The 17500-nt window shown below is 39.4% G+C and overlaps 3 protein-coding genes across 3 annotated transcripts in view; 2 read left to right on the top strand and 1 right to left on the bottom strand.

Annotated features, from left to right (window-relative positions):
* Positions 1-2655, top strand: part of LOC137973533 (secretory phospholipase A2 receptor-like) — a 2935-nt gene extending 280 nt beyond the window's left edge. Inside the window, exons 2-3 of the mRNA XM_068820368.1 lie at positions 1216-1315; positions 2034-2655. Coding sequence (XP_068676469.1) covers positions 1216-1315; positions 2034-2482 — 549 coding nt within the window. The 3' untranslated portion in view covers positions 2483-2655. The remainder of the gene's footprint in view (positions 1-1215; positions 1316-2033) is intronic.
* A 2196-nt stretch (positions 2656-4851) lies between these two features.
* On the top strand, positions 4852-7786 carry LOC137973536 (secretory phospholipase A2 receptor-like). Its single transcript, XM_068820371.1, has 3 exons — positions 4852-5094; positions 6347-6446; positions 7165-7786. Exons 1-3 carry the CDS (start codon positions 4882-4884, stop codon positions 7611-7613), a joined length of 762 nt encoding a protein of 253 aa, XP_068676472.1. The 5' UTR covers positions 4852-4881; the 3' UTR covers positions 7614-7786.
* A 6238-nt stretch (positions 7787-14024) lies between these two features.
* Positions 14025-14549, bottom strand: LOC137972636 (uncharacterized). The gene has a single exon (XM_068819373.1). The coding sequence runs from the start codon at positions 14547-14549 to the stop codon at positions 14025-14027; it is 525 nt and encodes a 174-aa protein (XP_068675474.1).
* Positions 14550-17500: the final 2951 nt, after the last annotated feature.

The raw sequence follows: 17500 nt of genomic DNA, 5'->3' as shown, positions 1-17500 counted from the left end.
TAGCTCAACTGGTCTTTTCACTGAAATTACATAATATGCGCGATACAAAGTTTAGCAAATATATGTAGTATGTGCGTTTTGCAATAGGCTCATTTCTAGGAGGTCGTCTCTAGTCTGCTGAGTTTTCGGCGTTAGGACTATTGCTGTAAATGTTTAGTAAGAATTCAATTTCCTAGGCGTATTACTAGCCGACCAATTCACATTACTTTGCTAATGTTCGGGTAATGCCTCACAACAAACCCAACCATGGAAGCGTTGGTCCTGAAGTTCAAGAAGGAAGTTAAGCGACATTTTCAGAGTTATCATCGTATCTTCTTTGGCTTTTGAGACTAAGCTATGCTAGGCTAGGATAGGCTAGGCTATCTTTTTTCACTTGTTGAGGCTAGGCTATTTGACTTCAAATGTAAATTGTCACAAACAAACATTTTAACACTATTACCCTTCTTATTCACAATAAAACAAGGAAAATCATACACAAAAAAATACAAACTGCGTAATAATATCCAACCTAAAATACATTTTTTCATTTATCCCAAACACATTCTTGAACGTTAATTCCAGTAAATTAAAAGCGTCGTAGGCACTGTAGTAATGTTTATTACTGCTGACGACTCTCAACCGCATTGAGAAGCAGCCATTTACGCATACAAGGAATTACGAGTCTTAAAACCAGAAATAGAAACCATTGTCACTTTGGCGCGTTAAGCCCTTAGCGGATTCCTTCAAAAAAAAAACCAACCGATTCCTCGCTGACAGCTCAAGCGATTAATTATGCGTCTACTGTGGTGTAAAAACCACACATAAAATTACACTGAACTCTTAGTTGAACGCACGAAAGCAGATATCTCTATTCTTTCACGCTACAAATGGTATCCGTTGCGTTGTGAACAACATTAAGGCATTTTTATGCCTATCCCAAAAGGTTAGCTTGATGCAGTCACTGTAATTGCATCTAGCTGATCATCATCTATGGAGCTGTGTGAACCTACCCAAATCATAAGATTATCTGATTTATAATTTCAATCTCTGCCATTAATTAAACTATAAGCCATTCCCATCATGAATACTGTTATGAGTCAAACACCGCTAGCTGAGAATTCTATTTACCTCATACTCCCATAATAGTATTTACTCTTTAGTCTAGATTGCTGTTTCTTCGTGTTCCGTGGATGGCATAAGAGTGCGTCATTTCTCATGTTCAGGTCTGTATTCTAGGAATCGCGGTGTTACAACCAGATGAAAACCGAGATGAAGATGTTTGCATCGCTGCCACTGTATATCGTAACCACTCTATTTGCCTTTGGATGTGTGTCAGGTATTTTAAAAGCTGAGTGTGATGAATAAAAGTCTGCATACTAGCCAAGTAGTCCATCAGGCCGGCTTTTACCTCTGGTTTCTTTAGCATGAAGTGACTAGGAGTATTTCTACTCTCCCTTGGATAGGATTCTAGTCCATCGCAGGGTAATCCCTAGCATTCACCGGTACCTATTTACATACTTGGGTGAAGTAGCACAGTGAGAGTAAAGTGTGTCTTGCCCAAGAACACAACACAATGTCCTCGACCAGGGCTCGAACCCGAACCGCTCAATCCGGAGACGAGCTCATTAACCATGAGGCCACCGTGCCACATGGTGAATGGGTTTAGAAAGTTGCAGGTTTTAGAAACGTTTGATGCCATCTCGAAATCTCAAAAGTCACGAAGTCCCGTTTTGCTGTGTTACATTTTTTTCCGAGTCTAAAATCATTCAAGCCATAGAACTCTCGACCAGAGAGAACTATAGTTTATGTTCCAGGAAACCAGCTTTGTTATTAATTTATAGCCTTGAATAAAGTGAGCAGGCGTACTTTGATAATAATTTTTTAGATCTTTAAAACCTTTAAGGCTTTATCCTTTCAAAAATAAATAAAAAATCATGCGGTTCAAATGCCTGTAAAATTCTCCTTTAGTTCCTCAAATTAGCCTGTGTTCGCTATTTTGCTTGCTTTTGAAAGCGCTATTTCCGACTAATTCTCACTGTCTTTAATTTCGTCAGCATTGCCACGCGTGCACAAGCAGCATCCCAGAATTCTGCCTAGTATGTTCAAGCAGGATTCCGGAAAATGTCCAGAGTTCTGGCATGAATTTCAGGAGCACTGTTATAAAGTGCATAAATCCATCAAGTCTTGGGACGACGCTGAAGGCATATGCGGAAAGGATGACGCAGAGATAGTGACGATAACCAGCTCTGAAGAGAACGAATTTGTCAAAAGATATATCGTCGATAGCGAACTCGCGTCACAGGCTTGGATCGGGCTGAAAGAAGCCTTCTACTGGAAAGGCGGCTCAGAACCAAGCTACACCGACTGGGCTTCAGGTCATCCGAAGGTGCAAGCAGACTCTTGCGTATGGATGAATGCTGCACAAGACGGTGAAGGTTCTTGGTATGATGTTCCATGTGAGGGCGCAGAAAATGTTGGCGTTGTCTGCAAGAAGCCGTTTTAGTTCACAAGCCAACTTAACAAAAAGCCGCAAGTAGAGATGGGGTGATGGGCATGGTACTTGGTTATAGGTTGTCAAAAAACAAGAGACTAGGTCATGGTCTCTTAAGTAAAGATAATTGTAAACGACGGGATATAGAAGAAATAGCAGCTTTACAATAAAAATGTTACCATGAATACTTTGTTGTTTTTCAATTTGTTTGTATAGTAATCACTTTGACTAAGTTTGCAAAGATTTTCTGCATGACTTCATTAGCTTTTTCATAGTTTATTATTAGCAGTGCGCATTTTATCGGCGAAAAATAAACTCAGCACATTGACATTTCTACCCTCTATGGCCCGAAGTTTCTTCAACTCAACAAACCTAATATCAGCCTAGATGTTTTATGACTAGCAACTCAAAATTAATGAACCGCATTTTTGAAGATACCTGACATTTTCACGTTCTTCTGTAAGTTTTTTATGTTTTCAGCACTAAATCGCCTTTTGAATGCAAACGTTTTTGAATACCTTTGAAGTTAAAGAATAGAATAAATTATTAATTTCCTGGGTAGAGCAAAATTCTATAAAATCAAATTTTACAGCCGCTTCATTTGCGCCAGTCCGTTCATCTCTACCCCTATACACCCCCAGAAAAATATTCTGTCAGGTTGTTGTATCGACTCACCTGAATTCATTTGTATTTGCGGACGAAGAGAGATAGTGTAAGAGTAAAGTGCTTGTTATGGAACAAAACATAGTAAGCCTTTCTGTAATCATGGAGAAATTAAGTCTTGGGACAAATTTTTCACTTATGGCACTTTTCATGCACATGCCAGAAAAATTGTCGCGCGATTACAACCTCGCCCACCTAGCGTCTCCCCCACCGCACATACGATGTTGAAAACTAGTACATGCAATTTCTCCTGAGATTGGGTGAGGAGGGAAGACAGCAATGCGATTTTAAAAGGATAGCAGTGTTTTTTCAAACTTTAATTGTAAAACACGGATAATTCGTTGCATTACATCAGTGTTCCAAGGGCTCCTGTCCACGGCTGTAGCTTGACCCAAATATCAACTAACTTAGGCCACAGGCCTCCCGACAGGGGGATGCAAATAAAGTTGAATTGTTTGACCCAAAATGGGTCATACCTCTTGTTTGCTATGTTTTTTGTCAACCCTTCAAAATGTTATTTTCAGAATCTTTTATCCCCAAAAAGACACCAGATAAAAAGCCCACAAAACTCTTTAGAATCGAAAGTCTACAACTCTTTGTACCTCCCTGTTTATTTTATGCCCGAGTACTCCCCCTTGGTAATCCGCTCTTTCCCAAAAGAGTCTTATTTTTAAAGGATCTGAAACACGAGGGGACGTTTAGCAGGAAATGTCACTAGATTGATGACGCAGGAGCAAGCCCAGATACGCCCAAAACAACTGAAAAGGCTGGGATAAACATTTTTCAAGTTTATTTTTGTAACCTCGTACTCCCTTTCTGGCGCCTTAGAGCCTAAAAAACATAAAAGAGAAAACACTCAGAAGGGGGGATTTCTTTTCAAAGTCTACAACCCTGTCTGCGAGTTTTGAACCGAAGCAGACATATCTTTCAAAATCGCTGAACCCAACCCAACCACTGATGACCATGCCGTGAGAACAACTAATTATCTTCCACAAATAGCCGCTAAGTGACAATCAATAGCGCAAGGACAATCATCTATAGAAAAATGCAACCTGCATAATGATATGCAACCTAAAATACAATTATTCATTTATCCCAAACATATTCTTTAACGTTAACTAATTCCAGCTAATTGAAACCGTCGTAGGCACTGTAGTAATGTTTATTAGTGCTGACGACTCTCAACCGCATTAAGAAGCAGCCATTTACTCATAGAAAGAATTACAAGTTTTAAAACCATAAAAAGACGCTGTTGTCACTTTGGCTCGTGAAACCGTTAGCAGATTCCTTCAACAAACAACGGATTCCTTGCTGACAGCTCAAGGGATTAATCATACGTCTACTTTGGTGTAAAAATCGTACACATGCAATTAAAGCAAGCTCTCAGCTCGACGCACAAAAGTAGATATTATTATTATTATTATTGTTATTATTTATTTTTTTTTTTCACGCTACAGATGGTATCCCATGCGTTGTAAACAGCATTAAAGTATTCTTAAGTCAATCTCAGCATGGTCGCTTGATGCATTTGCTGTAATTGCATCAATGGAGCTGTGATTTAGAGAATTTTTACAGATAAACCTTTTCAAAACACACCAACACGGCATGTTAATGCACCAATAAGAATACATTTAGTATGATTGTTCCTGATTTGCTGAGTCCAAAGGTTGGTATTCTTTTGAAAGTCTACAACCCTGTCTGCGAGTTTTGAACCGAAGCAGACATATCTTTCAAAATCGCTGAACCCAATGCAACCAACCACTGATAACCATCCCATGAGAACAACTAATTATCTTCCACTAATACCCGCTAGGTGCTTTTTATTACTAGTGTCTATCACAACACTAGATTGTCGTCCAATAGTTGCAGACCACTTAATTATTAACCGTCTGGATACTTTAAGATATATTAGCGAGCAAACAGTCTGCCCCCAAACTCTGAGCCGGAGTCCAATACTACAGGTAAGTTTGACTATGATCGTACTCGAGTGTAGTTGTGTAGCTCAACTGGTCTTTTCACTGAAATTACATAATATGCGCGATACAAAGTTTAGCAAATATATGTAGTATGTGCGTTTTGCAATAGGCTCATTTCTAGGAGGTCGTCTCTAGTCTGCTGAGTTTTCGGCGTTAGGACTATTGCTGTAAATGTTTAGTAAGAATTCAATTTCCTAGGCGTATTACTAGCCGACCAATTCACATTACTTTGCTAATGTTCGGGTAATGCCTCACAACAAACCCAACCATGGAAGCGTTGGTCCTGAAGTTCAAGAAGGAAGTTAAGCGACATTTTCAGAGTTATCATCGTATCTTCTTTGGCTTTTGAGACTAAGCTATGCTAGGCTAGGATAGGCTAGGCTATCTTTTTTCACTTGTTGAGGCTAGGCTATTTGACTTCAAATGTAAATTGTCACAAACAAACATTTTAACACTATTACCCTTCTTATTCACAATAAAACAAGGAAAATCATACACAAAAAAATACAAACTGCGTAATAATATCCAACCTAAAATACATTTTTTCATTTATCCCAAACACATTCTTGAACGTTAATTCCAGTAAATTAAAAGCGTCGTAGGCACTGTAGTAATGTTTATTACTGCTGACGACTCTCAACCGCATTGAGAAGCAGCCATTTACGCATACAAGGAATTACGAGTCTTAAAACCAGAAATAGAAACCATTGTCACTTTGGCGCGTTAAGCCCTTAGCGGATTCCTTCAAAAAAAAAACCAACCGATTCCTCGCTGACAGCTCAAGCGATTAATTATGCGTCTACTGTGGTGTAAAAACCACACATAAAATTACACTGAACTCTTAGTTGAACGCACGAAAGCAGATATCTCTATTCTTTCACGCTACAAATGGTATCCGTTGCGTTGTGAACAACATTAAGGCATTTTTATGCCTATCCCAAAAGGTTAGCTTGATGCAGTCACTGTAATTGCATCTAGCTGATCATCATCTATGGAGCTGTGTGAACCTACCCAAATCATAAGATTATCTGATTTATAATTTCAATCTCTGCCATTAATTAAACTATAAGCCATTCCCATCATGAATACTGTTATGAGTCAAACACCGCTAGCTGAGAATTCTATTTACCTCATACTCCCATAATAGTATTTACTCTTTAGTCTAGATTGCTGTTTCTTCGTGTTCCGTGGATGGCATAAGAGTGCGTCATTTCTCATGTTCAGGTCTGTATTCTAGGAATCGCGGTGTTACAACCAGATGAAAACCGAGATGAAGATGTTTGCATCGCTGCCACTGTATATCGTAACCACTCTATTTGCCTTTGGATGTGTGTCAGGTATTTTAAAAGCTGAGTGTGATGAATAAAAGTCTGCATACTAGCCAAGTAGTCCATCAGGCCGGCTTTTACCTCTGGTTTCTTTAGCATGAAGTGACTAGGAGTATTTCTACTCTCCCTTGGATAGGATTCTAGTCCATCGCAGGGTAATCCCTAGCATTCACCGGTACCTATTTACATACTTGGGTGAAGTAGCACAGTGAGAGTAAAGTGTGTCTTGCCCAAGAACACAACACAATGTCCTCGACCAGGGCTCGAACCCGAACCGCTCAATCCGGAGACGAGCTCATTAACCATGAGGCCACCGTGCCACATGGTGAATGGGTTTAGAAAGTTGCAGGTTTTAGAAACGTTTGATGCCATCTCGAAATCTCAAAAGTCACGAAGTCCCGTTTTGCTGTGTTACATTTTTTTCCGAGTCTAAAATCATTCAAGCCATAGAACTCTCGACCAGAGAGAACTATAGTTTATGTTCCAGGAAACCAGCTTTGTTATTAATTTATAGCCTTGAATAAAGTGAGCAGGCGTACTTTGATAATAATTTTTTAGATCTTTAAAACCTTTAAGGCTTTATCCTTTCAAAAATAAATAAAAAATCATGCGGTTCAAATGCCTGTAAAATTCTCCTTTAGTTCCTCAAATTAGCCTGTGTTCGCTATTTTGCTTGCTTTTGAAAGCGCTATTTCCGACTAATTCTCACTGTCTTTAATTTCGTCAGCATTGCCACGCGTGCACAAGCAGCATCCCAGAATTCTGCCTAGTATGTTCAAGCAGGATTCCGGAAAATGTCCAGAGTTCTGGCATGAATTTCAGGAGCACTGTTATAAAGTGCATAAATCCATCAAGTCTTGGGACGACGCTGAAGGCATATGCGGAAAGGATGACGCAGAGATAGTGACGATAACCAGCTCTGAAGAGAACGAATTTGTCAAAAGATGTATCGTCGATAGCGAACTCGCGTCACAGGCTTGGATCGGGCTGAAAGAAGCCTTCTACTGGAAAGGCGGCTCAGAACCAAGCTACACCGACTGGGCTTCAGGTCATCCGAAGGTGCAAGCAGACTCTTGCGTATGGATGAATGCTGCACAAGACGGTGAAGGTTCTTGGTATGATGTTCCATGTGAGGGCGCAGAAAATGTTGGCGTTGTCTGCAAGAAGCCGTTTTAGTTCACAAGCCAACTTAACAAAAAGCCGCAAGTAGAGATGGGGTGATGGGCATGGTACTTGGTTATAGGTTGTCAAAAAACAAGAGACTAGGTCATGGTCTCTTAAGTAAAGATAATTGTAAACGACGGGATATAGAAGAAATAGCAGCTTTACAATAAAAATGTTACCATGAATACTTTGTTGTTTTTCAATTTGTTTGTATAGTAATCACTTTGACTAAGTTTGCAAAGATTTTCTGCATGACTTCATTAGCTTTTTCATAGTTTATTATTAGCAGTGCGCATTTTATCGGCGAAAAATAAACTCAGCACATTGACATTTCTACCCTCTATGGCCCGAAGTTTCTTCAACTCAACAAACCTAATATCAGCCTAGATGTTTTATGACTAGCAACTCAAAATTAATGAACCGCATTTTTGAAGATACCTGACATTTTCACGTTCTTCTGTAAGTTTTTTATGTTTTCAGCACTAAATCGCCTTTTGAATGCAAACGTTTTTGAATACCTTTGAAGTTAAAGAATAGAATAAATTATTAATTTCCTGGGTAGAGCAAAATTCTATAAAATCAAATTTTACAGCCGCTTCATTTGCGCCAGTCCGTTCATCTCTACCCCTATACACCCCCAGAAAAATATTCTGTCAGGTTGTTGTATCGACTCACCTGAATTCATTTGTATTTGCGGACGAAGAGAGATAGTGTAAGAGTAAAGTGCTTGTTATGGAACAAAACATAGTAAGCCTTTCTGTAATCATGGAGAAATTAAGTCTTGGGACAAATTTTTCACTTATGGCACTTTTCATGCACATGCCAGAAAAATTGTCGCGCGATTACAACCTCGCCCACCTAGCGTCTCCCCCACCGCACATACGATGTTGAAAACTAGTACATGCAATTTCTCCTGAGATTGGGTGAGGAGGGAAGACAGCAATGCGATTTTAAAAGGATAGCAGTGTTTTTTCAAACTTTAATTGTAAAACACGGATAATTCGTTGCATTACATCAGTGTTCCAAGGGCTCCTGTCCACGGCTGTAGCTTGACCCAAATATCAACCAACTTAGGCACCAGGCCTTATGTTGAAACAGCTAAAATCCACAGTTGTTTATTGTGACAGTGGTCCAAAACCGAAAAGAAATTGATTAATACATACGTGCTATTTAGTAACTATAAAGACATGTAGCTTAACAATACGAAAGAGGTTCTTATCGAAACTCTAGTTATGAAACTTATATTTCCTACGGCCAAGCGGAACGGAAAAACAGAGTGAGATGTGGGTACGAAATTACAAACTTCATGGATTAGAAGAAAAACATAATATTTCTGAAAAAAGTTGAAGAAGGGAGAGTAATAAGGGGACTAATAAAAGACGAAAATACTGACAACATAAGTGACTGTCGCATGCATCGAAGGTGTACATGGTACTCAAGTATAATAGCGACAGGAGGGTGCAAATAAAGTTGAATTTTTTGACCCAAAATGGAGCATACCTCCTGTTTGCTATGTTTTTTGTCAACCCCTCAAAATGTTATTTTTAGAATCTTTTATCCCGAAAAAGACATTAGATAAAAGGCCCACAAAACTCTTTAGAATCGAAAGTGTACAACTCTCTGTACCTCCCTGTCTATTTTATGCCTGAGTACTCCTCCATGGTAATCTGCTCTTGCCAAATTAAAACAGTGTTATTTTTAAAGGTTCTGAAACACGAGGGAACGTTTAGCATTAAATATCAAGGCCCCGGGGCAAGCCCAGATACGCCCAAAACAACTGAAAAGGCTGGGATAAACATTTTTCAATTTTTTTTTTTTTAACCTCGTACTCTTTTGTAGCTATCTCTGTTCTCTTTAAAATGGCAAGGAAAGTCACTGTAAGTAAATTCAGTTGAGTGTTTTGAAGTTGTGAGAGTTTGCTTGGTTGTTTTTAGCTTGTCGCTGTAATGGCGCTTATCCTGTGTTTCCCTCGCCGTAGAATTTGAGTCAATTTCAGTCAAGTTTACGTTTCTGAACGTTGCTGTATTTAGGAGAATTTCTTTAGAATACACTTAACGAATTTTCCTCGCTTTCTGCTATTCAATTTACGGAAGAAAAGTCTGATTTCAAGTGATTTTAAATGCGACGACTGCCGAGAGACATTGTTTTTGTAGTAAAACTTCAAACTTCGCACGAACTTTTACACCGGAAAAACTGTTTCCGAAAACTTAACTGGGTTAATAAATGCAACTAACATAAAGTAGTTCGAAAACTATATGTTCTTTAATACATCTTTCTTTGCCTACTATCTGAATTATTCGCTCGTTGCAACTTTTTCTTACAAATCGCTCGTAGACGGCGCACAAGCCGATTCAATGACAAGAGTTGCGTAAACAAACCATTAGTACTCTGTAAAACCAATTTAATGCAGGAAAAAATAAACATGTTATTTACCGGGCTAGGTCGGTCCGTATGGGAAGAAACTGTGCCCTTGGTCTTGAGTACGGGCACAGTTTTTTCCCATACGTATCTCCCGCCCGGTAAATAACATATATATATATTTGATTTCAGTGTTGTTTCAACTGTTGTTTGAGGTCTCTAAACTCCTTGTGTAATTTATTTGCCCAGTGTAAAGTTTTATTTTGTTGAAGAAACACACGTGATTTTAGTAGCCTTATAGCGTTGTCAAAAACTGTTACAGCATTTCAGCACAAAAAATGGCGAAAAAATATTTTGTCAAGTTTATGACACCGACTCGGACATGAATGCAACTATGCAAATTAGCTACTTGTACGCGTCAGATTTTCCTTTCAAAATTAAAACTTCTGCAAGCTCGACAAACAGATAAAAAGAATAAGAAACGCCACCATCCCCCCCCCCCCTTCCCCCTCCCCCAAATCGGGGGAAAAACCATATTTGGAAGTACTTTCCAGATTTGGCTTGTGGAGCGAATTTCTGAATGATAATATACAGGGCAACCACGCACCGTTTACAAGGGTCTTTATAATTGGCCAGACGAGACAATAGGTAAACAACACAAACAATGCCCCTAGTCCTAACAACAGAAGAGGTGCATATCAATAAGAACGAATCAAAATAGAGGTTGTAAAGAGGTACAGGCCATCTCAATATACAAGCAACAATTTCTGCATTCAGATTGATTAAACACATGTCAATTAATCGCAAATCAGTGGAATTTCACCAGTGCCACGCTAAACCACATTCGCTTTGTTTTTTTATCACAATATCAAAGATAACGAAAGAAGTCTTTGCCAAGATTTGTTCACAATTAAAAACACCGACTCGGACTTGAAAGTGCAAGCGCTGCATTATGCAAATGAGCTACTTGCACGAGTCAGACTTTCCTTTCAAAAACTCTTGCAAACTCGCTCAACGTGCAGAAACAATATGAAAAAAATGTTTGGGAAAAGAGTAATGACGAACTCTGCAGGGGCATCCCCCTTCCGGATGGACAAAATGCCAAGATCTCACAGTTCGCGGATGATACAACCCTAATTCTTGAAGATACCATATCTCTTAGAAAGGCTATGAATATAGTTAACTCTTTTGGAGCTTTGCTTGGGTTGCAACTAAATAAAAAGAAAACTAAAGCCATGTGGATTGGTTCGTCAAGCAAAAACAAGTCAATGCCTTTAGAATTCGAGTGCCCAAAAGAACCTATTAAATTTCTGGGTACCTTTCTCTCCCACGACGCAGTTAGCAATAACAAAAATAATTTTTTTATTAAAATAAGGAAAATGGAAACCAAGCTTAATATATGGCTGTCGCGCGATCTGACTCTCTTTGGAAGAACAATGCTTGCAAAATCCTTAGGTTTGTCTCAACTAGTTTACGCTGCTTCAATGCTCTCTGTCCCAGAAGCAGCGATCCAACAGACTCAGAGGAAATTATTTGCGTTTTTGTGGAAGAATAAGTGTGATAAGGTAAAGAGACAGGTTCTGTTCCGTCCCTTGTCTAAGGGCGGTTTAAATTTACCTTGTTTTCGGACTGTCATTAAAGCGCTACGCCTCTGTTGGATAGGGAGACTTTTAAGTAATCCACATGACACTTGGACAGCAATTCCCAACTCTCACTTTGAAAAACATGGTGGACTCTTGTTCCTACTTAATTGCAATTACAGTGTCGAAAAGTTAGATAAGAAAATTCCCTTATTTTATAGGGAACTACTTGAATACTTTCAAGAATTGCGTAGCGACTGTGAAGATCCACTACAGCGCGAATTTATATTATGGAATAATAAAGATATCAACGTTGAAAACAAATCGGTGTTTTGGAAATCTTGGCGTGATAAAAATGTCTTGTTTGTGCAAGATCTGCTAAACAATCAAGGGAATTATCTATCTCCACAAGAATTTAGTAATAAATATAACATCAAGGTTAATTTTCTGCAATACTACCAAATCATTACAGCCATTCCAGCGTCTCTGAAAAGTTACGCCTTCACTCATTTAGATCTTGGAAAACTGAACTCGTTTTCTGAAAATGTCGACTTTCAGATATCTAAAGATGTTAGTTTAAACTTAAAGAAAACTTCGTGCAAGCAGTTTTACAAACTGTTTACAGAGAATATTAGTATTGAACCTACTGCGGTTACAACATGGCGAAAACATTGTACTGTGGTCGCTGACAAGTGGGAGCAATGCATTGAAAGCAATTATAAAATCACTCGAGATAATAAGCTAAGACAATTTTATTTTAAGTTGCTACACAGAATACTAGTCACTAACAAGGAACTGACACGCTTTGGGATAACTGATTGTAATATGTGTGTTATGTGTGGCGAAAACGATTCTATAGAACATACTTTCTTTGAATGTTGTTCTTTTCTGAATTTATGTGACGAATCCATTCAGTGGTTCAATATATCCTACAAAACCAATATTAAACTCACGCCGCTTCTAGTTTTTCTCAATTTACCAACCCCAGCTTTCAATCTCTCCAATAAGCAAACCAAGGATTTGTGTCTTCTTCTGTTATATGTAAAGCAGTTCCACTATGGATGTAAATCAATGCAAAAGAAAACAGACACCTCTGAATTTATATCTAAATTTATTATGCAGCTTGAAATAAAAGTTTGACATGATAGTGCCACCCTCCCATCAGCCTTATATGTATATTAATGTAATACATTAGTTTTAATATGTGTAATCGATAGAAACATTTTAATGGCCAATATAGGAACATTTATCTAAGTGCACAATTGTAAGTAAGTATTGTAACGTACTTTTGTTTGGTAAATAAAGTACTTATAATAAAAAAAAAATAAAAAAATAAAAAATAAAAAAAAGTACTCGTCGATAAGATTACAGACCACGATAAACCATATTTCGATTTTTACGTTTTTATCTACGACAATATCAACATCAAAGAAAATGTTTTCTTTCAGAACGCGAGCTGAAAAAGGCATTGCGCGACACATTGACGCGAGCGGCGTGGTTGGGACCTAGTAATTTTTGATTGGTTCGTTCTGAGCATGAGCATGCAAGTTATCCTGGACTCTTCTTTCGCCCGCCCGGGTTCAGGCCCTATATGGGGCGGGAAGAAAGGAGAGTTCAGGGACTGGACTACGCCCTTCCTATAAGCGCCCTCATTTCAACATAACGCGAAAGCCGGCTTTTGCCCCGCCTTTACCCTCTTCAAGATCTACAAATCTTGAAGAAAATGCTGGGAAAATCAAGTCAGGTTTTGTCATCGGAGCAGCCCTGTGATCCGAAAAGCTTGGACGTTGCCTTGAAAATTACAGGAGTTGAAAAAATACCTTCGGAAAACTTGTGGTTGCGGTCAACCTAGAGGCCATTTCATTCGAGTTTTGAATGAAAGGAGCGTAAATGACGGTGGAGACTTTTGTATTCTGTGGTTGTTGTTTCTCAAATCAGCTTGATATAGTGTTGGAGACACATTTTAGCTGCGATACTTGCAGACTTGATTGCTCGTGTAAGTTTATTCCAAAGATTCCGACTAAAGCTTCGTTACAAGCATCTTACAAGGATCTGTCACTACTGTCAGGGATCTGGTTAGACTACCAAAAACAAAACGAACGTAAATAAAATGAAGGAAAATGAAAATGCTTAGTGACAACATACTTTCAGTATTTGAAGGCTCGAAGGAAACGTGAAAAACTTGAAGCAATGTGAAAGCGAAGAGAGCTCGATAACAACTTTCACTGAAAGAATCCTTTTGAGCGAGCACATGGTACAGACCATAATATTTCAACAACATATAAATGACGTAATGCTTATACCAGTCCCGCGCTCGCTAGAGACGGGAAAACTTAACGGGTACTCGAAGAACGTTTTGTAACCTACATTCCGGCCCCTAAAATCGTAGGCAATAGCAAAGGATTTGAAAAGAAACTTGACGGAAACAAAACCTTATATCTAACACTTCTCCAAAGCATATACAAAGTTCGGAGCATAGTTCAGTTCAGAAATGCTTCATGCCCTCTGACATCTCCACTGACTCCAGGAGAACAACCTTATCGACAGGGCGATCGTACAGCGAGGTTCTGCTCTTCACTGTTACACTTCTCACATGCTCATCCGTGCTGTTCTTGCGTACACTGGTAATCCGACCAAGAGGCCAAGAAGATCTTGGTACCCTATCGTCGACCACAAGTACTATGTCGTCAACGGCAAAGTTCCTTGATGAATAAGCCCATTTCTGCCTCTCTTGCAACTGCGGCAAGTACTCTCTAATCCATCTCCGCCAAAATACGTCGGCCAAATATTGGACTTGGCGCCATCTTCTTCGGGAGTAGCCATCCTCTTTCCTGAACACGCCTGGAGGAAGTTTTGGTCCTGCCCGTAGCAACAGTAAATGACTCGGCGTAAGAGCTTCAGAATCCGACGGGTCATCAGACGACTTCGTTATAGGACGCCCATTGACAATTGACTCTACTTCACACATGAGGGTAGCCAATCCTTCATCATCCAGTGGCTGTTCCTTCATAAGTGCAACGAGAATCTTTCTGACCGTTCTAATGCATCGCTCCCACACGCCACCGAAATGGGACCCTGATGGTGGATTAAACAGCCACTTGATATTTCTTTGCAAGAGGAACTCATGGATCTAACTCTCATTCCAATCAGAGATAGCTTCTCAGAGTTCCTTGTTTCCGCTGACAAAATTCGAACCATTGTCCGACCTCATTACTTCGGGGATACCTCGCCTTGCGATGAAGCGGCGCATGGAGTTCACGAACGAATCAGTATCCATACTCTGGGCGACTTCCAAATGTATGGCTCTAGTTGCCAGACACGTGAACAAGACTCCATAACGTTTAACTTGACTTCTGGCCCTCTCGACCCAAAACGGACCAAAACAATCGACGCCCACAAAACTGAACAGGGGTTTGCTCGGTGTGACTCTGTCAGCAGGAAGGTCGGCCATCTTCTAAGCTCCAAACGGGGCCTGTCTTCGCCTACACCTAAAACAATGATTGACTACTCTTCTCACTGCGACTCTTCCTTTGATAATCCAGTAACTCTTTCTGATCAAAGAGAGCACATATTCTTGACCAGAATGTCCAGAAAGCAAATGGTAATGTCGGACGATCAGATCTACAACATGATGCTTCTTTGGCAGTATTACAGGGAGTCTTCGCTCTTGTTCAATTTGGTGCATGCCTCAATCTTCCTCCAACACACAAAAGATGTGATGTAACTTCCGTGGCGAGCATGATATCATTTGAAGTGGTGGGCCATCTGAAAGGAGCCATGGCCTTGCATACGGCTGGGGCGCGGGAAATTTGAATTGACCAATCAGCATTCAGCGGGCAGGAAAAATTTTAGTGTCCTGACGTCAAGTTAACAAGTCAGGAAGGCACTGAAATCAAGCCTCTTTTCTCACTGGAAATTGCATTAAATATGCACAAAAAGGGACTTGCAATTTCAAAAACCATATCAGATTGTAAAAAGTGAAAAATGTGAAAAATTTTGTGCCTCCAAGCTGTTAATTTGGCGCCAAAAATGGACCGCCGGCGTTCGGCATGGCACCTCCTCGTAGTTCGTCGAGTGTCGTCAGGTAGGCCAATAGTTGTGTTATTTTGAACAAGATATGCTTTTCCTCGCCAAATTAAACCGGGAATTCGCAAGTTAATTACTAGTAGAGGCCACAGTAACTTACTCACTGTCTTCAGTTTTGTTAATTGCGAAGAGAAAGGCTATTATCGTGTCGTTTCGGTAGGACAGCTAAGTTTTGACTGCCGCTCGTACTGCGGGCGCAGCTGCCGTATGCAAGGTGGCATGAGACCATTACCATTGGCCGTTTTAATGCTAGAGGTTGCATTATCCGTCCAGAAGGATAATGCGTCCTCGCCGTTTATATACTAAAGACGCATTATCCGTCTGGACGAACTTGGGCGAATATTTGGAGTTCGTCTGGTTATGTGTCTTCAGTATTAAAACGGGTACAAGACGCAATATACGTCTAGACGAACTATCCTTCGAAATGCGTCTTGAACGATACACTACGAGAGATAGTTCGTCTAGACGAATAATACACCTTGTGCCCGTGTTTTATACTAGAGACGCATAAACAGACGAACTACAAATGTTTTTCAAGTTTGTCCGGACGGATAATGCGTCTTTAGTATAAAAACGGCCATTTTCTATAAGATCAAGAACGCCGGAAAAAGGCCATGCCGTTATAAAAGCATAATTTCCTCGTAAAAAAGCACTAATGCAGCAAAAGCATTTGGCCAATCAGTGGCTGTTGTTGTCACGAAAAAGTGTTGCTGGCGCCATGTTTGTTTTTCCATTCACTCTCACAATGTCGCTTAAAATGCCCACAAAATGTCACCGTAGAACGCTAAAAAGTTATAATTAATGGAGCTTAGATGTGCAAGAACCAATCGGTTAGCCCTAAACGTGAGATCGTTAAGTTTAAGTTGCCTAAAAATTCACGTGATATTTTGAGGTTTGCGGTTTGCAGTTATTCCGGAAAAATCTCTAGCTAAATGCCTCTAATCGGGTCTGGCTTTCTTAGCCAGTAAACCTATCACTTAATATCATTTTAACCTGAATTTCGTTTTGACCTGGAACAGACAATGTTAGTTAACTGCTCTTCGTTATTGCTATCTCCCTCGAGGCAGAACTGGTTTATAATCAAATTATTTATTGTTCTTTATTCAGAGATACAAGCTAAAATTGAAAGTAACATGCCAAGGTGTGTTGGGAGGATATAGTTAGCCAAAGAATTTAATCCCAACCACAGAAGCTTGATCAGCCAGGATATATATGAACAGTTTAAAAAGATGAACTGTCTAGATAATGCTTTAGTGACATAGTTTGAAATAAACCAACAACAATTCTTTGAGGTTATTGAATAAGTATATCAAATAAAAGATGTAAACAGACGTTGTGTCATTTATTTCGTGATACATCTTCATTTACAATTTGACATCAATGGCCAGTAGCCAGGACCTACTACCAATGCTAGACAGATTTCCAAAAAAAAGATGCCGGCTTCAATAAAAACACTTGCACATAGTGAATGAAACTTATTTTAACTTCATTGGAGTTTTGCACCAGGTATTGAACTTCCCAATCCTCCAAAAAAAATCATGGATAATAAGAAAGCTGTGTGCTACAGATGCAGTTTTAAAATAAACATTTCAATATGACTTATAGTGTATAATCATGAAATTAGTATAAAACAAACAATTTTGACAACGTGGCAGAAAACCATTATTGCCTCATGAGCTTCCGCTGGGGTAGAACTGGGCCTAAAAAATTCACAGACTGAAAATAGCAGTTCCTCATATCTCGTCACTACAGTCAAATGAACGGATGAAAAAGAAATTATGGGGTACATAAAGAACTACCGCTTACTGTGACATCAGAATCAGTTCTGAAGTACAAACAAATTACACCAGTTTTGACGTTCAATTGAGAACTTTC

This window comes from Montipora foliosa, chromosome 10, assembly GCF_036669935.1.
Source record: "Montipora foliosa isolate CH-2021 chromosome 10, ASM3666993v2, whole genome shotgun sequence".
Lineage (NCBI taxonomy): Eukaryota > Metazoa > Cnidaria > Anthozoa > Scleractinia > Acroporidae > Montipora > Montipora foliosa.
Note: the sequence above shows the minus strand (reverse complement) of the source record. Positions and strands in the feature narration are given on the sequence as shown.

Excerpts from the sequence above, each read along its gene's own strand:
- LOC137972636 (XM_068819373.1), bottom strand. The coding sequence starts at position 14,549 with ATGAAGGAACAGCCACTGGATGATGAAGGATTGGCTACCCTCATGTGT.
- LOC137973536 (XM_068820371.1), top strand. The coding sequence starts at position 4,882 with ATGCAACCAACCACTGATAACCATCCCATGAGAACAACTAATTATCTT. Across the intron at positions 5,095-6,346 it reads GCCGGAGTCCAATACTACAG|GAATCGCGGTGTTACAACCA; the intron begins GTAAGTTTGACT and ends TCTGTATTCTAG. Across the intron at positions 6,447-7,164 it reads TGCCTTTGGATGTGTGTCAG|CATTGCCACGCGTGCACAAG; the intron begins GTATTTTAAAAG and ends TAATTTCGTCAG.